Source organism: Psittacula echo (assembly GCF_963264785.1).
Source record: "Psittacula echo genome assembly, chromosome: 7".
Taxonomy (NCBI): domain Eukaryota; kingdom Metazoa; phylum Chordata; class Aves; order Psittaciformes; family Psittacidae; genus Psittacula; species Psittacula echo.
Genome location: NC_137740.1, coordinates 49,694,684 through 49,719,636, shown reverse-complemented (window position 1 = coordinate 49,719,636; position 24,953 = coordinate 49,694,684). Strand labels below are relative to the sequence as shown.

At 47.1% G+C, this 24,953-nt stretch overlaps 1 protein-coding gene across 1 annotated transcript in view; it reads right to left on the bottom strand.

Annotated features, from left to right (window-relative positions):
• Positions 1-2,710: 2,710 nt before the first annotated feature.
• Positions 2,711-24,953, bottom strand: part of NGEF (neuronal guanine nucleotide exchange factor) — a gene marked incomplete at both ends in the record, with an annotated part of 37,354 nt that continues 15,111 nt past the window's right edge. The window contains 11 exons of the mRNA XM_080623313.1: positions 2,711-2,883; positions 3,472-3,576; positions 4,004-4,083; positions 6,307-6,462; positions 7,461-7,624; positions 9,252-9,341; positions 11,249-11,323; positions 11,822-11,951; positions 13,943-14,095; positions 14,315-14,475; positions 20,843-21,117. Of these exons, the coding sequence (XP_080479439.1) occupies positions 2,711-2,883; positions 3,472-3,576; positions 4,004-4,083; positions 6,307-6,462; positions 7,461-7,624; positions 9,252-9,341; positions 11,249-11,323; positions 11,822-11,951; positions 13,943-14,095; positions 14,315-14,475; positions 20,843-21,117 (1,562 nt within the window). The remainder of the gene's footprint in view (positions 2,884-3,471; positions 3,577-4,003; positions 4,084-6,306; positions 6,463-7,460; positions 7,625-9,251; positions 9,342-11,248; positions 11,324-11,821; positions 11,952-13,942; positions 14,096-14,314; positions 14,476-20,842; positions 21,118-24,953) is intronic.

Genomic DNA, 24,953 nt, shown 5'->3' with positions numbered 1-24,953 from the left:
ACCTTGTGCAGGTGTCCTTGGGAAGCGCTGTTCATTTGGTGTAGACCACCCTGATACTTCCCTTGTCTCACCCGACCCCACATTCGCATTCAGCCCCATTCCCACCCCCTGTGTTTGGGCCCGTTGCCCCCCACCAATTGCACTGGAGGAGTCTGGGGAGGAAGGAGACGCACACGTGTGGCTTTGGCGCTGGCTCGCTCAGGTACATTTCATCACACAGGAAAACAAGACAACAAGAAGTTCCCCTCAGTTCGCTGAGGCAGCCCAGTGGGGCCGGGGGGGCTCCAGCCCGTGCATGTGGGCCCCAGGACTGGCCCTGTACAACACTTGAGACCACGGAAACGGAGGCGTGCAGGGCTGGGTCTGAGGAGGTAACACTGGATGCCACTTGGTGCCTGAAAACACACAGCCTGTGCCTATGGTTTGGGGTCCTAAAAGATCACAACAGAGCAAGAGGGGGGCAGAGCAAGTCCCAGGGTCTGGTGGTGGGTCATGGCATGGTGCATGGCAGCCCTGAGCCCTTGTTCCCTGGAGAAATGCGATGAGGAACCAGCATCCCGGTACCAGGAAACCTGGGTCAGCCCCTCCACTGGTGAAATAGCTATTCCTGATGGGTAAGGGAGCATTTCTGTGTTCGGAGAAACATCCCAGGCAGGCATTGGGGCAGCAGTGCCTGGGCTGTGCTGGCTGCTGGGCTGTGGAGCTGTAAGATCTGCTATGTGACAACTTCTCAGGTCATTTTAAGGATTTCCTGGAGCTGGAGCTCCTCTGGGTTTTGCATTAGAGAATTTGTGGCTGCCTTAAGGTCTGGACCCTGAGCTGGACGCTTGGTTGTACTCAAAAGCTGACTGTAGGGTGCTGTTGGGGGGCAATGTGTGTGTGGGGCGTGTCTGACTTGGGGTGTCTCCATTAAATAAGTCCAGTGCACCAGGTTGGAGGCTGCGGCCTTTTCCTGGCCCCCAGCTCTGGGCTGGGCATCAGCAGGGGCCAGAAGCCTCTGGGGGGTGCGAGCTGCCCTGGGGCCCTCTCCCTGGGGTGCTATAGGCAAGCACAGCCCTGCTGTCACTGCTAACCTGGTGCTACTGACCTGGGCCCGAGGGGGGGGTTTAATTTCATTCTCCCTTCATTGCTTTGGTCCCACCAGGGCTGCAGCCACTTGCCCAGTGCAGAGCTGCCCATCTCAGGACCATGGTGGCAGCCCCAGTCCTCCGTCACCTGGCTCTGCCTGCATGCCCCTTGTGTAACCTGGTCCTGGGTGGCCCAAAGACCAGTTCCAACCAGAACCAACTCCCTGATCCCTTCTGCTTCCCCAGGCTGCCATCCCCACGGCTCTGCTCTGTGCATGGCTCTGCTGGCAGGCAACTCTTCTCCATTCCCTTCTGGAGCACAGCCATGGGACTGCAGGAGCGTGCAGCACTGCAGGTCACGGCACTTGCAAGACTCCTTTGCAGTGGCACAGAAAGATGCCGAGCAATCCATTGCTCTGATGCATGCTGGCCGCAGCTCAGGACCAGCTTGTAGCCAAGGGGCCTGCCACTGCGGCCGCTTGTGGGACTGTTCATAGCGAGGCTGTTGGACAACAGGCGACTGCCGTGGGTCCGTCCTCTGGCTGGTCTCAGTGCAGTGCCCTGGGCTTCATGCAAGGAAGGAGGAGTGCTGCCCGGCTCTGCGCGGCCTGGCGACGGGGTTGGTGTATATACATGGAGGTGTGGCTGTACAGGCAGATGGTGCCCTCCGCCTGTGCGGGCAGCGGCGCACCGTGGGTTATAAGCATGCAGGCAGCAATCGCTGGGCTTCCCACAGCGTGTGAGACAGCAGCTACTGGGGTAAGGTCACTCACCTGCTGCTGGTGCTCCCGTGGTGGTGTGCGGGGAAGCGCTGGCACAGCCACCCTGCCCTTTGCCTCAGCAGCAGTGAGTAGCAGAGACCACAAGTGCCAGATCAACCAGGAAAGGATGTGGGGCCAGGGCCCTGCGGATGGACTGGCTGTGGAAGAGGGGGTGAGCTATGGGCAGGGCCTCGATATGCTCTGAGGCCATCTGGCAGGCGCAGGTGTGGGTCAGGGCTGGCGAGGTTGGGGTGCTGGTGGAGCAGAGCTGGGTGTGGAGCATTTGACTGGAAGCAGATTGGGGTCTGCCCATGGGAATGGGCCCAAGTGGCTCCACAGCAGGACCGCTGGAGTTACTGGGGCTTGTCCCAGCCTGGTGCTGATGGGCTGTATAGAGGTGGTGAGACAGCTCTTCTGCTTCAGCTTTATCCCTTTAAGATGGTGTTTTAGGAGTGACCCAAACTGTAAAAGTCACGGTGAGCTGCAAGTGCTCAAACTGGGCAACATTAATGCTTATTATGCTTGTGGCCGTGTGCCTTTCCTAGGCAGCCCGAGCCAGCCCCAGCTAGCATGTGTGCAGGGAATGAGGATCAGCCAGCCGGCACCTTTGGGCTGTGTTCGCTTGGCTTGTGTTCTCTGCAGCTGTACAGAATGCCTGGAAAAGTGTTATCCAAGCCAGTTTGGAGCATGGATCTCCAGGGAAGCGTCAGTGCCGCAGGGAGCCCAGGAATTGCAGACTGTCTGTTCATGGGTGCGTGTGCCTGCTCTGGCACACCAGGTCCTGCACCATGGCCCACCACACCATCACCATATCCTCCCAGCTGAGTTTCTGTCCTTTGCTCCTCTCCCAGAGGTTCTTCAGATATTCAGGGATGCCAATGGTCATTGGCGGTTCCTGCTGCCCAGTTTTCTCCGCTGGCTGTCGTCCGACTTATGCACCCGGAAACACTCCTTCAAGTTCTGGGCTCGGATTTTGGGGTTCAGGATCTCTTCCCCCATAGAACTGGGGAACCAGCCCCTCTCCTGGTCGTGAAGACGCTCTCCGAATATCCAGCCTGAGCAGAGACAGAGACAGGCATAAATGACTGATCCTTGCTCCTATGCTGGGACAGCGGTGCTGAGAAGAGCCTATACAGCTGGCAGTGCCTTCTGGAAGCTGCTTGGAGGCCTGTGCTGGAGTGGCCCCAGTTTGTCCGTCTGGCCGAGGAGGCCCGCTCGCCTGAGCAGCACCATGTGGACAGCTAGCTCAAGGGATGCCAGCACAAAGCAGGCACTGTTGCCACTGAGTGCCCCTGGTGCTGCAGGAGTGGTACCCAGCACAAATCCAGTGTGACTGAGTCCATCAGCTACAAGTGTGCCCCACAGACCAGGACCAGGTGTCTGTGAAGCATCATCAAGGTAAGAACAGGTCTGGGTTACATCTGTGTCAGCCCTGCCACGGCCCATGGCCAGTCCCAGGGTAGCTGTGCCAGCCAGCACTACCTGGATTTTCTGAGTGTCAGGAGGAGGCAGTAGCTTCCCCCCTCCTGCTCTGAGTTTCCTCAGCTGTGATGCCAATGATGGGTCTCTCCCTGCCTGGCCCCTTCTGTCTGCCAAGGGCGAAGCCCACCCTCCCGCAGACACCCCCATCCTGTCCCTCATACCATCATCTGTCTTGTCCAGAATGTTGAGGACATCAGCCAGTTCCAAGGACAGCTCATCTGGTTGCTGGGCCACGTACGGGTGGACACACTGGATCTGTGGGCAGTCTGCCAGGAACAGGGCAAGAGTGAGGGATGGAATGAGATGGATTCTGCTGTAGGACCATCAACTGTGTGGATGGTCCCTCTGAACTGGTAAGAAACCCCATGGAGGACAAGGGGTGCTCCAGTCACAGGGACCAGGGAAGCATCTCTGAGGGGAAAGGAGCTGGGCGAGCATCACCACTGCGGTACCACCCTTGAGTAGCCTGGGTGGAAGGGGGAGCACTGGTGCAGCCCAGCCCAGGCTGGAGGGGTGCAAGGTTAGGGCCAGGCCCGCAGACGAGTGGCTATGGGTGGTAGGAGCACAAGGGGTGCTAGGGACAGTCCAGCTTCAGCAGAGGCCCCAAGCCTGGGGTTGGACTGAGATGAAGGCAGAATAAGGTGCCCTGGTAGAGGGGTGAAGAGCACATGGCTCCCATGGTGTGTCTCTTACCCACAAGTCTGGATGTAAATGAAACGAACTTGGTTCTGCGGTTCGGGGCCAGTGAGATCATCCAGCGCTTCATCTCGCTCCTGCATAGGGGAGACAAACCAAAGCTGTGAGTATGGGACAGTCATAGCAAGCCAGCTCTCCTGCCCAGCCAGCCCTGGGCTCCTAATTCTTTCTCTCATGCCAGTTCCTGCCTTTCCCACGCGATGCTGAGATCTTCCACACGCAGTGGTTGGGATGTCACACATCCCGTACCCTGGGCTCTGCTTGCTGTCCCCAGAGGAGGAAGATCCTGCTTTGGGGAGCAGCCTGGCTTCAGAGAGCCAGAAGCAGGTTGGGAGGCCTGGCATCCTCTGCGCTTTAACCAGGGCTGGGTCAATAGGAGCAGTTCTTCCTGCAGAGAAGCAGTTAGAGGTTCATTTATGCTTGGAGCTGCTGCGTGGGAACGTTTAAAGGACAGAACTGATGAATTCACTTGCAAATGCTGCAGCACACCAAGGGTACTGCTTGGTTGGCAGCAGATGAGACAGAAACCCATGTGAGCATATTCAGCACGCTGCTATGCAAAACCTGAGCCTGCAGCAGGAGGGGGGAAGATCCACTGTGCTGGAGAAGCCCCGTGCCTGGAGCTCCCTCAGCCCTGCTTGGAAACAGGCAGCTCGCCTCCACAGGCTGCAGCTCCTGCCTGGAGAACCAGCGGTGCTTCCAGCCCTGCGGGAGCCAGAGCTCTGTACCTTCTCTGATGCTAGTTCTAAAGCCTGAACTTGACACACATCTAAAACCACCAGAGTGTCTTCTGGGAGGAGAGAGGCCTATAAGGGAGATGTGAAGGACGATCACCGGCAGGCTGATCCACAGGGTTGGGAATATCTCGTGCTTCAGGGATGAAGCACAATGCCAAGGACCACAGAGGACACCTGCAGGTCAAGTGCAGCCTCTCATGCCATGGAGATGTGCAGGATGAGGGCGCTGTGAACTGAGGGTTTGACACCTAGAGATCAAACCAAGTGTCTTGCTGTGCTTGTGGCCCTATCTGCAGGCTGGCCTTGCACACAGCTCCTCGCAGGGCTATTTGGGTCCTGCCTGCAGCCCCTGGTTCCTCTCAACCTGTCCTCCAGTCCTGCCCTTTTGACTAGCTGTGTCCAAATGCACTGACAGCTATTAGCAGAGCCCACCCAGGACATCAGCTGCAAGCTGCCACCAGGCAGGTCACCATATGTGCTGGATCTCATACTCACTGCAGCCATCATGAAGATGGAACAGGATGTAGAAGTGCCATTGCCTCCCCTGAGCTGGGGCAAACCCCGGCCTGGTTTATCGTTCTCTGCACAGTGAAGTCTCATAGACGTCACATGTGCGCTTGCCCTCCATAACATGACTGACATCTCTATTTTCAGTACAGCAAAGCTGCAGTCACGTGCCTGGGGAGAAGGTGCAGTTGCTCACTCACTGTACTAGGGGCTTGTCTGTCTGATGCTGGTGCTGCACTGTGCTGGAGGGTCAGGGTGGGCTGGGCCTGGCATTCATTAAGCAATATGGATGTTGAACAACTGATAGCAAAATAACACCAAGCTTGCAGTGCACATCATCTCTAGTAGCTGTTTAGCTGGTGGTACATGTACACCTATAATGGCATAGACACTGTGCCTGGAAAATGCAGGGCTGGTAAGGCTTGGGTCAAAGGTAAGGCTTGTGTTGGTGCAGCTGAATCATTTGCCCAGTCTGAGCTTGTTGGAACATGAAGTGTAAAATCAGTGAGCCAAGAAAAACTGTATCCAAGGAGACAAGGAGGCCTCGAGCAGCAGAAGGGCTGCAAGATCAGCATCAGCTGTGGAAGGCGCTGAGGAAGTGGCCGCTTCTCCCACCTTTGCCTTACAAACAGGAGCCACTTCATAGTGCTGGCTGAGCACAGCCTTGATCTTTGGAGTGTACAGCATACGGATGTATCCTTGATTTTACTTTGTGAATATGACGTGGGCTATAAATCAGTTGGGCTCCTGTGCCAAGGCCGGTTTCTGACCTCTCTGTCCCAGAATGCAAAGTGCCCATCCATCCTCCACCGTGGATGCTACAAATACATTGTACAGGAGGGAAACCTGCCTGGTTCACTAGTGCCTGTCAGCAGAAGAGGTCAAAGGCAGCCTCAGAGGAGCCACGTTGGACAGAGAGGTTTGTAGGCCCAGCAGTGGGATCTCTTCCTTCCTGACCCTGGTAAGCCAGTCCCTGTGCTGCAGGGTGCTGCCCAGGCATGGGTGTAAGGAGAGGGCATTCCTGAGCACTGGTGGGTGGGTGACTGTTGTACTCACTGGGATGATGCCTTCAGCATGTAGCTAGCCTCCCGGTCATCTGCGTTCTCCAGCAGCCTCAAGATGAAGACGTTGGCCAAACTCTGTCCCTGGTCTTCTAACTCCTCTACCCGAAGGAGCCCCCGAGGAGCAGAGTCAAACACTTGGTACTTGTCCCTGGGAGACAATAGAGAGGAGATGGGGAAAAACTGCAGTTATCCCAGGAGACTTTAGCTTCAGCCACCCAGAACTGTACTGAGGACATGGACCATGAACTACTGCATGGCAGGAGCAAAATGATGTCCTAGTGGGGGAAGAGGTGTGCGGTTATGAAAACCCACTGCAAAGCAAGAAACCCTCTCCTTGCTCTGCCTTAGGCATCTCCTATGGCCCAAATGCTTGCTCTGAGCTCTCTATGTACAAAACACAGACAGTGCTTCCTCAAAGGGGACTGTGAGGCTCAGTTCATTCCTCTTCGTGAAATGCCTCTGTGTTTTCTGGATACAGGCTGCCACAGAAGCAAAATATTTCCAGGCATCAGACACTGCGGTGACATATTTATTAGAAATGTTGGACTGGCAAGATGCTCCCTACTGGTGAGTCTGGTCAGTGTGACAAAGAACACGCTGTTCTCTGGACCCATCTGTGCTGCTCTGTTTCACTAGAGTGAAGCAAGACCTAATCCTGAGCACAATGATGTTCTCCTCCTGAGGCAGGTTACAGCATGTCAAATAGAACTGTTAGCATCAGGCCTAAATGTATACTCCTCCCTGCTGCTCATGTTTTCTAGACTGCTTTCTTAGATGTTAAACTGACTAAATCTGAGCTGTTCTTGAGGCAGTGATGAGTCAAAAATCCCTTGACAGGTGGGCCAGCCCACCAGCTGATGTGATTTGTTGCTGCAGAAACTGGTGGATATCTGTTTGCTTATCCTGCTGGGAAACCTGGAATCAAAGGTGTTTTTGCCATCAGTTTTTGGTTGGAGAAAGCTGACCCATGAGGAGTCAACTGTACTCAAAAGCAGGGTGACTGCTGGAGGGAGATGTACAGGTCAGGCCAGGATGCCTCCCTGTACTTGGGGAACAGGACAGGGACACAGCATCACAGCTTAGATAAACCCATGGGCAAACAGGAATAAGGAAGTGCCCTGTGTACTTCCCAGATTTTATACTCACCCAGGAATTTGCCGGCAGATTACCAGCAGGTCATTGAAAAGGAACAAGTAGATTTCTCTGAAGAGTTTCTTGGTGCGAAGCGTTCGTGATGTCTTTGGACCATTCATTTGCTGCAGTTCCCCCTGCTTCAGCAGCCAGCGGGAGTGAGAGATGATGGGCACAGACTGGAAGTGAGGAAAAGATGGCAAAGATCAGGAGAGCAGCAAAACCATGTGGGTTTATGTGGTCAACATGCTGAAAGCAACAAGAGATGCAAAAGGAAGGATGGCGAGCTCACATCACCACAGCTTGCGGTGCAGAAGCTGGAGCAGAGCTGCACAGAGAGGGTAGCCTGTTCTGTCATTCACACCGCAGCCTGGCTCAGAGTGTAATAAAACTCAGGGGTATGGCAGGAGCCTGAAAGTGACCAGACACTAAAGGACAGCAATGCTGGAGTGCCAAGTGCTGGATTTAAACACCAGGATCTGCACATGCTGATCTGTCTCTGAGAGATCCCTTATGTCATCACCTGGACTGAGCCTTTCCAGACCTTTATTGTGTATTCTGGCAACACATGCATATTGCCTTCGGCTACAAAACCCCCCAGCTTAAGTGGGTCCTTACTCACTGGGTCTATTCCAGGTAGGAGGAGATACTGTCCATGCAGCTGCAACAGCACTTCTGCTAGAGTTTTGGCACACACTGTGTTAAAAACAAGAAGTCCAGCACCTCTTATATTAGAAGAACACTACACTTGCAGTCAAATGACTGAAATACTGGGAATTTTCTATGTAACTGCTGCTCTTTCCATCTTCACTCCACCCCTGTGCTCATCACATGCACGGTGGCACAGTCTGACTTTCTGCACTCTTGCACTCTTTTCACCAGAGGAGAATGGTTCCTAAGGCAGAGCTACTCCAGGGATGAACCAGCTCAAGCCTGTCATTACAGCCTCAGCTTTACAGGAGATGAGGGCAGCCTTGTAACTATCCCAGACTAGAGCTGTCCTGTGGACTGTGGTCTAGCCCTGAGTGGAAAAACAAATTCTTGTTCACCCAGTGTAGCTTTCCAAACAAATGGTCTTGCTTTGTTCTGTTTTGTTGGTTTTGCTTTGGTTGTTCAGGTACATGAAATACACTCCTTAAAGTCTGTGAAGCAGATGGATCTGAGAAGCATCTCCACAGTGCTCTAGAAAAGAACTGGCAAGTCTATACTCAGCACTGAAGTTTCATGGCATGAATGAGACACGGTCAAACACCCCTAAATATGGACTCGGCCATTCCCTGAGTAGAGCCAAAATGCATCATCAGCAGGTAATTAGAGACTGTACATAATGCATACATGCATGGATGAATTAAAATGGTGGGGCAGTCTTTATTTTGGTGTTTTCCAGCTTTAAAGTGTTTTGCTTTGTAAGGTTTCATCTTCCTTCAATGTAATTTGTAATGTGAAATAATAGCTCAGAGTTGACCTGCATTTTGAAGGGAGGTGAGAGGAAGAGCCAGAATAGAGTGCTGGAGCAGGGGGCACCCACTGCACTAGGGTGGTTTGATGCCGGCACGTCAAATCTGCATAGAGGCACAACACATCGGCCTCAGTGCTGCCCCCAACCTCTGCAGCATGTGTGCACCGAGATCACACGGATGCAGCAGCATTCCCTTCAAAGTCTTTGGAGTGGGACAGTGTGGACCAGGCTACCACTGAACACACTGAAATAAGGGCAACTAGGTTACTATTTGCCATGTATGTCTACCCAACAGTTGGAGGCTATTGGTTTGCTGTCTGCAAAGGGTGATCTGCCTGTGTTTATACCTTGATCTTGAATTCCAGTTTCTTCTGGATGCTGATCATCTGCTCTGTTCGGCTCATCTTCCTGACACCTTCATTACATGCTTTCACCACCTGGGAGAAAGAGTGTACAAAGATTTGCCTTCACTGGTAAGCGATGATGAACAGCACAGAAAGGCCTGACTGTGACAGGGTAAGTGCCCTGCTGTATCAGGAACTGACCCAGCCAAGCTCTTCTGTCAGCACTGTATTTGCATGAAAAAAAGAGGGGAAACCAAACAAAAACAACAAAGAAAACCCCTCACCAGATACCCAGAAGGTGTTATAGCTGGCTGGCTATCAGAGGACATGTTAGATGGCTGCATTCAGTTACTGAAACAAAGTATTAAGCAATAGTCCTTGTTGCCCAGCACAGAATATATCTCATTTTCCAGGTCCTGACTTGCCATGTATCTCATCTTCCTTGTCCTGAACACTTGTACCTGCACAATATCATCTTCAAGAAGAAAATGAAGCCAAAGATCTTAATTTCAAAGATGCAAATGCTGTGGTTCTGCCAAGCAGCATCAGATGCCAAGGCTATGAAATGTTCCAGCGTAAGAGACATTTATCATACAGAGCCCAGCTGTGTTCTGAGCACAAATTTTAACTGAAAACCCACAACCAGCGTGCGAGCAGTACACCATTACAGGGACCTTAACCTAGATGCCACTGCCTGTTTCATAAGGAGCAACTCTCTTGAGAACTGGCTAGGTAGAAAAATCACACCAAAGAACAAGTTTCACTTTGTGCTCTGTTTCTGCTACTCAAACCCCACCAGAATATCAGCAATTTAAACTGTGATGAGCTCGTCCCTCTTGAATAGGGATACCTACAGGGAAAATAAGCACCAGATGACCCCTGCTGTGTTGCCTGTACCTAGCTGGACTTTAGGCATCTAAACTTCCAACACTTACAGATAAGTAACCATGCAAAGGCAGTTAAGAAACCCATCAGGTGTGTTAGCAGCCACTGAATGTAAAAAGAGCATTTTTCCATCAGCAGCTGTAGTTACCTGCATGCTACAGGAACAGCTTTCCTCAGGCTTCTGACCAATGGAAAAAAAACATTGCTACCAGATGCAAGAGTGATTCTGCAAACACTAACTTAATTCATTGTAAAGGTCTCTGTCTTTATCGCTAGTGATCTCTGAAGTGTACACTTCCTACACTAATCCAGGGCACATCTAGGAGCCTGTTTTGTTCTAGTATTTCAGTCAGAAGCTACAACTGTCTCCTCAGGCTGATGTTCTAGCACAGTTTTCAACTTCAAATACTTATATTGAACTGCAGGACTTGAGATGTTCGGAGCTTCTGATGAAGAAGGGTTCAAACACTGTTCCATGCGGCTGCCACCTACATGCAGTGACCATTGAGATATGTAGCTTGGAGGTGGGATTGCCCCGTCTGACCATGTCAGATGGAAAACATCCCAATGCTTTCCTGTTGTTTTGTGTGCAGCAGTAACTAACACAACTGAACACCACAGCTACCTACTAGCTTCAGGGAAGACGGCTAAAAGCAGGCTTGAGTACTTCATTAAGAAATTGTTATTCTAGGTCAGAGGAAGAAGCGTACTGCATTGGAGGAAGCCTGACACAGTTGTGCTCTATTGCCTGATGTGGCTAATTACATCCCTCAGTGAGATCCATCACCTTCAACTATCTGCAAAAAACAACCTGTAATCTTGAATTCCCCAAGGGAAAACATTCTCTCTGCCCTTTCCTACAGCAGAAACATACACATCTGTTGTTAGCAAGGGACTCCTTGTCACTGACATCTAAGTGCTGCTGGATTAGTCTATCTTTGAGAACAAGAAAGGCTTCAGGAAAAAAATATTACTCCTGAAACACAGTGACAGGATTTAAAGAGAGAGCTTCAGGAGTTAATGTAGTTTGTACATCTTTTTTTTATGGAGGGGAAAGTGGGAGGAATGAACATGATGGTTTCATCTTAATGGCCTTCAGTTTAGCTCAGACTTACTGTTTCCAGCTCTTTATGTGCATCCAGGGCAGTGTTTTCCCTGTCAGACTTCTCTTCCACTTTCTTCAAAATATTCTGCAGGGGAGGAAAAGCTGGGTTAATTCTGATCCCAATTTGACAGCACAGAAACTGTCAAACTAGCCTCTGAGTTATTTCTGGCCATCAGCCTCATTTCAGGATAGGTAACAGAGTACAGTGACTCTCACCTCTTAGTTCCTCTTTCTCATTAAAACCTGGTCCCATCTGACCTTATATCTAAAAGAAATATAGCAGGCAGACTCTTATTTTATATATATAAAAAAAAAAAAAGAAAAGAAAAATAGATGGAGCTGGCACTAACAGACAGCTCTTTCTCAGTAAAAGCTATGTGGCAAATTCAACACTAGCTTGGGGATGGTCTCTGAGTGACTAAATCTTTCCCATAGCTGTTCATAATGTCTAATTCTGTGGAAAGGCTTCATCCATCTCTAGGGTTGACTGTGGCTGTATCTAATCCTCATTCACAACTGCTGAAAAGAAAAATGGAGTGATCCAGAAGACCCTCAGAAGAGAGAGAAGAGCACAAATCTCTACCTGTACCAGCAGCTTGAGCCGAGTGATCCTTTGAAATGGCAGAATGAGGAAGGAAGAAAAGGACAGGCCTTTGCACTTGGGATCCAGCTCCAGCTGTGAGATCACTTCTCGGAAAGCTGGCTTGTCCTGCCTGAGAGGAGAGAGAACAAAGATGTGAGGGCTTTGAGTGCTGCTCTGCCTGAGCCTCTGGTATGTGGCTGGTGACCCAAAAGCAGGTTAGTCGCATAGACAGCATCTGCCTGGCCTCTCCCAGTGAGAGAGAAGAGGGGACTGAATGCTTCCAGGTGTATTTTAGTTTAAATCCAGAACTATTTATAGTGTTGGGGGAGGGAAAAAAATAGACTTTTAATGTAGAAGCCATGGTAGTGTTCACATGTGTTAGCACATCTAGCTCAGCAGCATGCGCTGTGTGCGTAGGTGCGTGTGAATGGGGTGTGTGTCCAAGTAGATGAGTCAGAGGCATAATTATACATTTTTACACAGTTGGAACTCTGTGACAAGGTGAAATTTGCTCAGCCGTAAGAACAAGACAAGCCACAAAACAGCTCAGGCTTGGCTACTCCTGGCTGCTGCTTAGCTGGAGGAAGGAAATCATTACCTGGCCTGAGAAGGGCATGGGCCGTACCCTGATGGTTTGCAGCAGATGAGGGTATTGCTGGACCATGAACACAGCTGTACAGAGCAGCTAAAAGCCCCAGCTGCCATAGTCAAAGTCAATGGTTCCTGGCAACTGCAGGGCCCTGAGGAAGACTTACACTGCTGGAGTCCTGGCTAGCAGAAACAGCGTGGATGTGAAGACGTTGCTAACTGTGCAAAACCTGTCTTTACTGTGTGTGACTTGCAGCATCTAAAAGAAGCCATTGTACACAGTTCTGCCTGCTACAGCAGGTACTTATGTGATGGTGTGGCTCTCCAGAGCCACAGCAGAATGAACCTGAGTGCATTTGAGGAACAACCAAATGGGGTGAGCTGTGACCGCACCTCAGACTTTGAGTTCAACCAAGTGCTGTAGAATTGCTGTGCCAGCTAGGAGCCTGTGGAACAAGTCTATTCCTTTCAGTTTGCTTTATATTCTCCTGCAGACAGAAAGAATGCTGCCTTCTAAATTCATATCTAGGAATACCGCTATCTCCAACAGGTCCTTTTCAAGCCCAAGCAATCCAGCCTATTGCTGCTTCACTTCTGAGTGTTTAGCTAATGAGTCTAGGGAAACTGTTCATATTCTGCTGCTATGTTGCTTGCCTCTGACTGAAGGAAACCCAGCGGTACCCTCCTTTTGGAGACAACAGTTGGCCAAGAATAACATAGGCCCCTTAAAGTGTCAGGGTTTTTTGTTCCTCAAAAGCTGGAGAGCAAAGAAAGGATAGGATTAGGGTTTGTTACACTCCCCTGAACTACATGCTGCTACGGGCAGGAAATACAGTTCAGTATGTGCAATGGCTGTCCTGAAAGAATCTAGGACAATTCTCCTGCTTGAAGACAAGCTTGGAGGGCACTCTTTGTTTTGAGCGGGGAAAGACAGTTCCTACTGGATCAAAAGACTTGCTAAGCTTGAAAAATAATGCAAAAATATTTTGCATGTTATCCTCAGGCCTAGGTAGTGTCTGTGTGTGTGACACCAGAACATGAAGAAAATGCCCTTTTTTTTTTTTTAATAGCTTACTTTATTTTTCCTTTTAAGAAAATTTTGTTCTGAAACACAAAAAAAAAATCACAGCTTTGGGAAACTCAAATGCCTTGCTGAGCAGCCTGGGAAAAACACTGGGTGTTCTTGTCATCAGAGATATGTATTATATTCTTGGGCTTTCAATCTCTTGCCTGTACTTGCTTGTAAAATAGATGTATTTTTAAACTGTGTGTGTCCCTGTGTACACCACGAATATTTCCCACAGTTGGAAAATGCTGGCTCTGAATTTACTTGGTATGATACCTGCACACTGTATCACCCCACCCTGGCTATAAAGCCTTTTAGTTGTGTTTTCTTTTTATAGGTGCAGTAAAAAATCAGTGACATGGGAAATCCTTTTCTGTACCACCTAATCCTTTCTAATAAATATCAAAATTACAGCAAAACCTCATGCAATTTTGCACAATAACTTAGCATCAAGCACTGGCACTTACAGAAGCTGCTTGTAAGCTCTCTCCTGGTAGGTCTGGTTGGAGACGTAGGTGATGTACACAGAGAAGTGGTTAACCGTATGCTGATAGACAATATCGCACACATCCGAGATGACAATGTTCTCCTCCACCCGCTGCTCGAGGTCCAACAGGAAGCTAGATGAGAAACCCAGTGCTCATATTAATTGTGACATGCCTGTTGCAGGGAATTCCCAGAAGAAGGCCTCAGGGTTCAAAGCAAGACATGTACCCACAGGCTCTTTGGAAAGACAGTGGGTAACAGACTGCCCCTGCTCAGCTCCTCCACCCCTCTACAAATGAGGTTAGTTAAAGCAATGCCATTCAGCTGGACTAAAATGCAGAAGCAGCTCTTACCGCTCACTAACAGCCATGACATCCAGGACATTGGAGAAGAGAATGTGTGCTTCAGAAGGGTGTAAGATCTTTTTCAGACGTTCATTCTCCATGAAGTGAGACACTAACAGATTCAGGCTCTTGTAATAGGAGGCTTCAGAAGTAACCAGCTCAAACATGGCCTGGGGGAGAATTCCACAGGAAATCAACAGGTACCTTCTATAGTAGAACAGTGTTAATGAGAACATCAGTCATGGACCTTGTACCCATCCACCAAGCTCAGACTACAGGGAGAGGTAAGCCGACAATGGCATTTGTCATGTGTTACACAGGATAGTGACTTGAATGGGGAAGATTTCCTCCTTCAACCATCAGCTCGGGCTGTTTCTGTCTCTCCTAAGTTGTTTGACCCCATTTCCTCCACTGAATCTCTCCAGCGGAATTATCTTTCTTTCTCATTGTATATAAGCAGTCTGATTTTGTGCATGTGCATGCATGTGAGGGCTCCATGGGCTCCCTCCTTCCTTCCTAGTGTCACTTAATCTTGACCTGAAGCTGCTCCAGGCACCAGCCCCCCTCTATGTCCACTTGTCGCAGTCCTGCACTTCCACCTCCCTTTAGGGGAGTTCTCCTGGCAGCCCCCACACCCTCCAGCACCCTGCTGATCATGACAGCACTGGCTTGTTGCTCTGCTCACTGTGGCTTGTTGTGCTACCCAGGAGGGGTCTCCTTGTACCATCTACACCTTTGTTTTAGCAAAGCCATGTTGTATGGGCTGGGATGTACAGCACCCAGCACACTGCAGTCCCAGTGTGTGATGTGCTCCTCTGGGGAGCACTAATACAAATAAACAGCCGTGGTGTTCCAAGGCCCAGTGTCTTTTCTGACCCAAAGGAATTGTCCAAGTAAGGCTCCCCAGTCAATCCTGGCCACATACTTTTCTGACCCAATCCACCAAGGACTGGGACAAGACACGGGAGTCCCTAACTATTACCGTAAGTCGTAAACAATCTCTGAATTTCAGCCCTTACTTCTCCTGTTAGAAAACTGGAGCAAAGCCTGGCTTTCTCAGGCCAGGGAAGTGGCCTGGAGAAGCAGAAAGACAAATTGGTGGTTTGGTTCAGAGATAAACAATTTAATGAGATGAGGATATAAAGCCTTCTGCCTGCAGCAGGTGCCGCAGGGTCACTCCACTATTGCCACACAGAGCTCCGTTATTCTCCAGGCAAGTCTTTGTTGTCTTTTCTCAGAGCTAGATGAGCAAGGTGATTATTTACACAACTACTCAATCTGTTAGTTGAAGTAAGACTAACTGAAGATTAACAAGGCCTTCAAAACAGTGAAAAATCATTAGATCCTATCTCAGATATCTCTTGATGAAGGTGTGTCTTGGGCTCCTTGTCCTGGGTCTGGCCCATGCTGCCGCTGCTAAAAAGGAACCTTTTGGTGGCTCAGTGAAAGTCTCACTTCATTGAACCCGAAGCTGCTTTGACCCTTGAGTCCAAGCTCCCCTATGCCTGTAGCTCCCCTGCTGCTCCCCAGTGAGGGTGGCGGGGTGCATATCCCTGAGCTCTGCCAGCTCTCAGAGGTGGCAGGGGTTCAGCTAGAGCTGAGGAGATCAGCGGAGCAGCAGGTACATGCAGTATCTTCTGTGTTGTGAATATGGAAAAATATATTCCAAATCAGTTGTTCTTTTTTGGTTATTTTTCTGTTTGTTTGTAGTTTTAGTGGAGGGTGGATTTTTTTTTTTCTGTTTTGTATTTTTTATTTTAAATAAATGATTTGAACTTCTCTCCTGATCAGTTTTTGGCCTTTTGCTGGAAATACTACTATGTATCACAGAAGAACCTGAGGTACGGAGACCTGGTTATATTCCTGACATATTCCTGGGTTATATGACACTGCACTGCAGTCCAAGATCTGCCTGTTTGGAGAAATTAATTTGTGTGTATTTGCTGTTCACAGTGGTGGGGGATGCTGGATCTGCATGGTCATGTGCAGAGTGCAAGACGTACTAAGAAATAATGAAAACCATAGTAAAAACATCGATGCACAGGGCTCTGATTTAAAGGAAATCTTAAGAAAGTAGAGCATCTCCACTGACTGGGACAAGCTTCTGTAAGTGTTCACAGCATGTGCAAGGCACAGGTTTCTGAATTTACTTTGGAGATCCAACTGGTCCTTTGCGGGCCCAAATCCCCTACTCCATGCAGCCCAGACTGCTGTCTCCCTTTTGAATGGTAAGTATGAGCTGCAAACCTCCTAAACTGGCACCAAACATCCAACCATGCGATGTGATGATGTGATCCGTGTGGAATAACTGAGCTTTGCTAGCTTGAAGCAGTCGCTATTAGAAAGAGTACAAGCTTCTGGTCTCTGCAAAAATAATTAGGGAAAAAAAAATGAACTAAATGTCAATTGATGCAATACTGCCTTCCTTAGTCTACAAATAATCTGAAACTACCTGTCGGAAACGTGACCAGCACTGTTCCATCAGCCCTCTAGGTCATTGCCTTCACGAAATCTCATAATCTCCCATACTAATAATTTTCATTGCTTATGTTTTGGCAGGCAGACTGAGAAATGACAAGAGGAGTGAAGCCTAAGGAAGAAGCAAATGTAGGAGATAAAAAAGGAGAAAAATTAAGAGTCACCAAAGACAAGAATAAGTCATTCTATGAGCTTAATTCCCTTGAGACAATACTGTGTTTTACTGCATAGATTTGAAATGCCTGTTCCAAATGGCTCTGTAAACCACTTTCTTGATGTAAACCACCAGGTAAGAAGGGAGTATTTTGGTCTAGTCTAGGAGGGATGTTGTTCTGATGCCACAGCATTGCCTGTGACCGGCTCTCAGACCTGCTTGCATTCACAGGGCCAGTGTGACATCCACCTGCTAGATGTGGCTATGTCACCGCTGTGCACAACCAAGTTTAAGTCCCTATTTCGCTCCAGCAAAGAATATTTTCAGAGCATCAGTTCTCTGATTTAAATTCACACCATGACACATGGTGCAGATCAGTCTGTCTCTGCCCCTTTTTATAACACCAAAGAGACCTGAATCCAAATAATCCCTGGCAAAAGCTTTATCAAAGCTCATATATCTTAGCAAAAATGGTTTAGTTCAAAGACTGAGAATACTTTGCTGAACTATTTTTATTAATAAGCTGTTTTGGCCAAGTTCCACTGAGCTCAGATCTCCTAAAACATAAGATGAACACAGTGTAGGGAAATCAATACAGTCGACAAGAAGAAAAGGACAAAATGAAGAAACTAGATGGAAATAAAACAATGATAAACTGAAAGGTAGAGAACTGAACTGGGAAAGAGATAAAACCAGACATTCCTCAAAAGAAGTTCATGCTGAAAGAAGTTTCACCAAGTGTTGTTTCTTCTAATCTCTGGATCACGACCTTTTCAGAGCCTCGTGCTTTGGTGATGGAATTTCTTTTAACCTAACTCATATTTAATCCAGGGGAGTGTGTGTTTTCTCTAGTCACTTGTTCATCCTGCTACATACACATTGCCTGTCATTTCCTCCATGTTGACTCCATGTCAGAACCCAAAGAACATTTCTCTTGCCTTGTTCCTTTTGCATTATTAAATTTTCTATTAAGTAAAAAGAAAGCCCTTGGTGATGCACCTTTTGCTGTGTTTGATGCTCAGCAGAAGTCTAGATAATTAAAACTTGCCTATCAATGACTTAGAAATCTCTATTTCTATTCCAGTAGCACACCATTTTCATATCTCCTTGACCTCTGTGGTCTCTACTACTGCCTTCTTTTGTTATTCCTTTTTCTGCATTTGTATCCACATTTTCTGTGACATTCCAGTTTTACATCTTGCTACTCTCACATTCATTTCAGATGAAAAAGGCTGGTGTTGCAGAGGCCACCGCTGTCTGAATTCTGTTTGAACTTCTGGGGCTAATGGGCCATGCTGCAACATATTTTTGATGAAATTGCTGGGAAATAGAAGCATTCTGGGTTTTTTGGCCGCTTGGTTGATGGGGTTTTTTGTTTGTTTGGGGTTTTTTCCCCTCCTTGTTCGAATGGGTTCTTTTTGGTTTGTTCTGTTTCGGTTTGTTTCCTGAAACGCCATTTTCCAGTTCATTTGCTCCAGTGGGGACAATGACAAATTGTCTTCCATGACACTTTTCAAGCATTCATTGCTCTTCCTGTCAAGTTTCTTGCTTTGATGCTTGAAAAACACCTAGGTCTTGTTTTTTATCTTATATGGATAACCTGCTTAGTCATTTTCTGTCATTGCCAAAATCAAGACCAGATTCCTCCTCTTGTTCTTGTCTTTAATTTTGCAGACTACTGCAGATGAGCAACTTTTTCTCTGACTGTTTAAGTCCTGCTCCATCACACCTATGGTGAGGTTTCCTTCCTGAACTTTCTGAACAGGGGTGTTTGCTTCAACTTCTAGTTTGTGTACTGGTATTCTTCCCTGTGGTCTAAATAATACTCTTGTTCTACCTTTCCTAGCTGAGGAGCTGCAAGCTCTTCTAGTCCCTGTGTTTACCATAGGTTTGAGGATAAAATGGGTCAGAAACGAATTATTTTGTACTTTAGATGTTACTCCAGAATTTCTGCTGCTCAGAAATTACTTCTTAATTACTTCAGGTAAATTCCTCCAATTCTCCTTCGTGAAGCTGAAAACTTTACATTCACTTCATCAAGCCTTTATGTACAGCTCACATTGCTAATTCATGTCCAACATAAGTACAGTTCCAGCACTGCAGGAGCAAGCAGTGCTCACATATAGCAAGGTTGAATTCAACCTTATCTCTTTAATTGCCTAGGAGATTTCTCCATTCCTTGTTTCCTGTCCTTCACTCTCCTCACAAAGCCAGTTCTCCACTTTATTCAGTGTTCAGCCAATTTCACAGCTTTCTGGCTTCGAGCAATTTTATAATCTCTCACTGTGCTAATCCTAGAACAAATAGGAAGAAAATTTCAGCTCTGATAAACTAACATCGGTGGAAACAGCACTTCTTTAAGGCAGCAAAGTCCCATCTCCATCTGCTTTATTTTTCTTGTTATTTAAGCAGAGAGAAGAAAATTCATCACACTTAGTGCTGGGGTTTATCAGCGCAGAGATTTTTTTCCTTATAACACCCACAGGTAATGAACATAACTCAACAGAAATTGCAGGTTTTGAAATCTCTAGTGCAAACTTCTAAGCAAGTGTTTCTCTGTAAAAGACTCTTCACTTTGAAGCAGAAAGAAAAATAAAAGCTCATTATTTTTCAGAAGCCAGACTGTGTTTGTAACACTGGCAGTTAAAAGTACCCTGTTTTGCCAGGTATACAGAACACATCTGATACGAAAATAACCAGTGCAGAGGAAGATCATGGAAAAGCAACGAATCGTTTCAGTCACCTTCAGACATAACCCTAACACACTAACAGCCTGTGCTTGCCAGCCCAAGCTACCCTGTATAAACACCAATCCCTTCCGCTAAGGGTGTAAGTAACACACCCCTGCAGTTCATAAGATAAGCCTTTTCAGTGTAACAGTGAAGTTACGATTTGGCCAGGACGAGGATGGCACTGTATACACCCAGGATTCATAAAGGTTGATTGTGCAAATCCAAGTAAGTTTAAGGGGAACTGCTCACACCCTGAGATGTTCCCCAGCGCTTTGGGTACAATATCATGAGCCAGGGCTGAACAGGCACATGGCAGTAATGGTCTCACCATTGTTGAGAAGCAATCCTGGCACAGGGAGTATAGTAGGACTCGCAGGATCGAGCCTTTGAAGGCCCATTGCACACCACACACTAAACAAGGGTTGTTCATCTCCACTGCTGGCTGTGCATTGACAAAGAACACTCTCAGTCCCCACGCTATCCAAAATAGCAACCAGTTGTAAGTTGTTGTGTGACTGATGTTTTCATTAATTGTGGCAGCTGCCCCCCCACCTACTCCTTTCACTGTTGATACAGCCCTATAGATTAACAGTGTAGGACTCTGAAACAGTGATGCCACTGCACTGTATGGCTAAACTGCAAATATACCTGTCACTGGTTTTTACTGTTTTGCATAAGACTCCAAGTAACAACATTTAAAATTACGGAAGTTCATCCATCTCTTCCCTTTCTGTTAATGCCATCATATTTAAAACAGATTACAGTTAACAGTTGAAGTCTTCTAAGTTTTCTGGTGGAAAGTATGTATCCTGCTAGTAAGTAACTTCAGAAGAGGATTCATGTGCACTGAGAACCAAAAAGCTGTATCACAAGAACCTCTTCATTATCCCTTTTCCTTTGTAAATTGCTCCTAACGCTGAATCAGAAAAGGGAAAAGAAGTTCTTTTTTTTTTTTTTTTTTGCTACAGAAACATCCAGCAGCAATAGCATATAGAGCAACATCTGTAATTTCAAGAAGTGAGTGGTGTTAATGCAGAGGAGTACCCCGCAGGGCAAGGCTTGTCTGTGACTGCTATGGGGCTTTTAATTTTTAAATCTTGATGATTTGACTAATTCACTCTTGCTCTTTTAAGCAGCGACCCAGCTAAAAAACATTCCACCTTCCCCCATTACCTCCTGCAGCTTGATCTCATCTGGCTGGAGAATGCTGAGGACCCCACTGCTCCGGATCTCAGGAAGATCCTGCCATAAGTTGAACCTGGAGTTGGAGTTCCTCAGCAAACTGATTTGTGGTGGAGCTTTGCTTTCGGGTGTACTGGTAGGTTCTGCTTCAGATGGGGTTTCCTCGTTGGGTGAACTCTCCTCGGGGTCTGTCTGTGAGTCCTGCAGTCGTCTGGTTTCAATCTCCTGACGTGTAGATTTATCTCGATATTCCTGGTACAAGAGCCCTAGAAGGCAACATAACAGGTCTGAGAGGTTACAGTAGAACAAGAGTAGAAATGTGTTGTGAGTAAAGATAGTTGTTCTGCATCAATTGATCTCAGCAGAGATGAGAGAGATCCTATCCGTGCTAAGCAAAAAAGCCAATTCTGGCATTCCTATTTCAGCCAGAAGTGGAAACTATAAATGGAAGGCCATTTCTAAATCTAAAGTGTTGTCAACAATCTGCTCTCACAAAACATTTAGTAACAGTCAGATGAATCCATGACCCATCGGAAGACATAAAACAAGTGTTTTGTTACTTGCCAGGCTTTAAAATGTTTCTTTTAAACCTCAACTTTCTTTGCAATTATTATGTTACAAGTTACAGGTTGTTAGGTATGTGTAACTGTGTGTCTGGAAACCTAATACTGTATACGTCGAAACTATTTTCAAGGAGCAATCTGACGGCCCTGGAAACTCTTAAGGAGGAAAAGCAGAGCTGCTGTTAAGGCACTGGACAAGTGAAGCATTGGGACAACACACCACAGTTACTAACTTGTTTTGGTATTGACTTTGTGGTTAGCCTTGGACATGTTGCTTAATATTCTTCAGTGTTTTCCGTCTAAGTTTCTGAGATGATTGAAGATAGGAAATTAACATTCAAAAGGTACCAGAATGCTACAGCACTAAGGAAAAGGCTCTGATTTCACACCATCTTGTGGCACACCAATCACAAGAGGCATCTTCTGAGCTTCAATTATAAACTTTAGGAGCAGATGAAATCGCACAGGATTTGCCCCCACCCCTGATTTCAGCTGGCAGCACGGAAAAAGCAGGAATACTGAAATTCCTTGGCCATCCTGAGCAGATCCTCTGTCTCTCCTAGGGCTTTCTACTGTCCCATTTCTCTTTCTGGACCATCGGTAGGACCAGAATATTAATTGTTTGAATATAAAATATCATTTAGGAGATATGAAAAGGCAAGAAAGCATGAGCCTGCTCTGAGTCACTCTCCTCACTCAAACTGAAGGAACACAATTTATATTACCTCCCTTGCTTTGTACTTAAATTGCAAAGTGTAACATGAATGAATAAAAAGAAAAGTTACTAATGTTAAAAAAAAAAAAAAAAAAAAAAAAAAAAGGAAAAAGGCACAATATACATAATTTATTTTGGATCATTAGGGTTTAAAGTCTATCTGGTCCCATGCATTCGTGATATTGGACCTCAGAAGCAGATCCCATGTGTAATAAGGTGAGAGGCAACTAGGACAGGAGTTTGTCTAGAGAGGGCAGAAATGTATATGCCACTGCCTGTTAAATCTCTGGATCAGTTTTCACAAGTCTCTGTGCCAGTCACTGTTAGAACTATATCAGAGGTATGCCTAGAGAAAAGCACAGGGACATCATTCCCGCAGCCCGCGAGTGTATCCTGTTATCTGTTCTGCCTGGAAAGATGTTCAGCACCAGATTAAAATAGCAATAAGGGTAGCTGTGCCTAGGAAACCATACAGGCTTATGTTAGCTTCCTACATGATAATCAGAGAGAGGAGAGTTCCCCCCAAGTTCTGCATGCTACTGCTACTTACATAATTTCTCTCTACATCAACTAGGCTTGTATGGTTTTCCAAAGCATTTCTGCCTGTTATTCAGCATCCATGAAGGTGCCAAGGATGTAGTGGGGTGGAAAGGCTCCTTCGGAAACAGAGTGGAAAGCCTGCTGAATCAGAGCTGCTTTTGGTGGCACTGATCTGTCTGTAAGTTCAGCCTGTGCTTGAAGGCTCTCGTGTGGTAGGGTACTGAATGCCTTCTTCACACTAGACAGCAGGACAGGCTGGGAAGTACCACCCTGCAGCAGTATGGGCAGTGCTTTACTGAAGGGAAGATACGCTGGAAAACTGAATCATAATCTATTTTACTCATATTGGAGATAATTATACTTGCACTGTCTGACTGCACAGCCATGTTGTGCTGGTGGGTCTGCTCTGTAAGTCAGAGGCAGCTAAGAATATTTTGCGTAAGGGGGATATAATGTCCTTTGTGCAGATCTGTGAAGCAGCCCTTCAAAAAAGATCCTCAAGACAAACCTCCCCTTGCTTTTAAGGAAATAAAATCCAGGTGATGAAACTTGATTTTCTTTCCAGGTTACCTGTCTGGCTGATTGAACAGATAAGACCTATGGAGCCTTCAGAGGCAGGCAAAGGCAAATACGGACATGTGACTAAAGGCATCTACCACCAGAACTCATTTGGAAATGACAGCAAGGTAACTCATTTATGGGGGAGCTGATGAGATATTAGCTGAAGCTCTATCACAGACAGCAATATGGGGAGGAAGCAGAAAGCTGATACCAGCAGAAAGACAAAAGACAGGTACGTGTTTAGGCAAAAGAAGGGTAGGCAGAAACAAAGAGGGTTGTGCTAGCAAGGATAAAAGATATCTTGCTGTCTTGTGGTAAAAGGTCCATCCATGTGTTGGTAAAGAGGATACAATGGGTAGAAGCAAAGGCTTAGATAAGAAAGAGAAGGAGAGAAGCCATGCAAAAGTCTACACTAGATGAAGCAGGAGATGGCTGTGGCACAAGATAGGTGGCATAACAGATGCAAGGTCAGGGAACAGGGTTTTGACTTGAAAGGAGAGCAATACATCTAGGAACTGACAATGTGTAGAATGAAGCTGAGATCAGTAGTTGAATGTGACTCAAAAGATAAAATGATTTAGTAAATGCTTACTTTTAGTAAGTGAACAAGTGCAAAATATCAGAGACCTGTAAAAGTTCCATTCATTGTTTAATGCCCCAACTGTCCCTAATATGACCTGGGTAGAGGTTAGCTATGTGGTCAGAGCACAGGTTTGGCGTCACCTGTTGACATAAGTGGTTAAGGCTGGTCTTCCTAAGGGGTGTTTACATAGTTTGGACAGTACATAACAGACTCTTCCCTTTGTGTTTATTCCATTTAATTTTGCTGTCACAGTCTCCCTTCCCAGCTCTGTCAAAAACCATGAGGGAAATTGACAAACTAGTTACTAAATGTGGAAATGACTGCCTTAGAGAGTCTGCAGTTCTCTTAAAGTGAATGCTATTATATTGAAAGCCATGTAAAATCTCAGGAGGTCCAGAGACATTTTCTCTGAAATTCTCTGCTCCAGTTTCAAGCAAAAAAGTCCATTAATGTCTCAAAGGCAAGAGAGAGGGAAGGGAGAGTGTGCTCCAGCCATTTGAAAAGACACCTCTGCTGGGGATTGGCATAGCAAACCCCGTCTCCTCCACCAAGGTGCGACAGACCTACTTGCGGTTGCACTGACGAGTGCAGATCTATCACACGGCAGGCATCCTTCTGATACACATCACATAAAAATATACATGAATATAACAACTGGATAGACTTGAAGTCCTGCTGGCTTAAGTATTTTTACCATGCCTCTTAAGAAACTGAAAACATATGCCACATCTGCCTTGGGAGATTAGTACTTATGTAGCCACAAGCAAGCAACAGATCTGGCAACACCTATGTAAATTGCTCACCACTTTCCTTCAGAAGGCCTGCCAAACTCAGACGTTTGGTCTTGACAGGCACTGTCAGGCTGCTGGTTTCACACCAGCCCCTTTCCCCAGCACTGCCCCACTGGCATCAGGTGCTCCAGGAATGACCCCTGTCTGCCATGACCTGACACCAAACTGCAGAGACAGCGTGAGGAGCCTCCTCGTTCCTGGCAGAGAGGCTCACCTAACTGCTCATGAGATTTATCTACCTGATATCCTCACACAAAGTGCTGCATTCCTGCCCTCTAGTTTCAAGCATCTTGCAATTTCATTTCCTGAAATTGATCGGAACTGTTTAAAAATGAAGCTTCTCTATTCC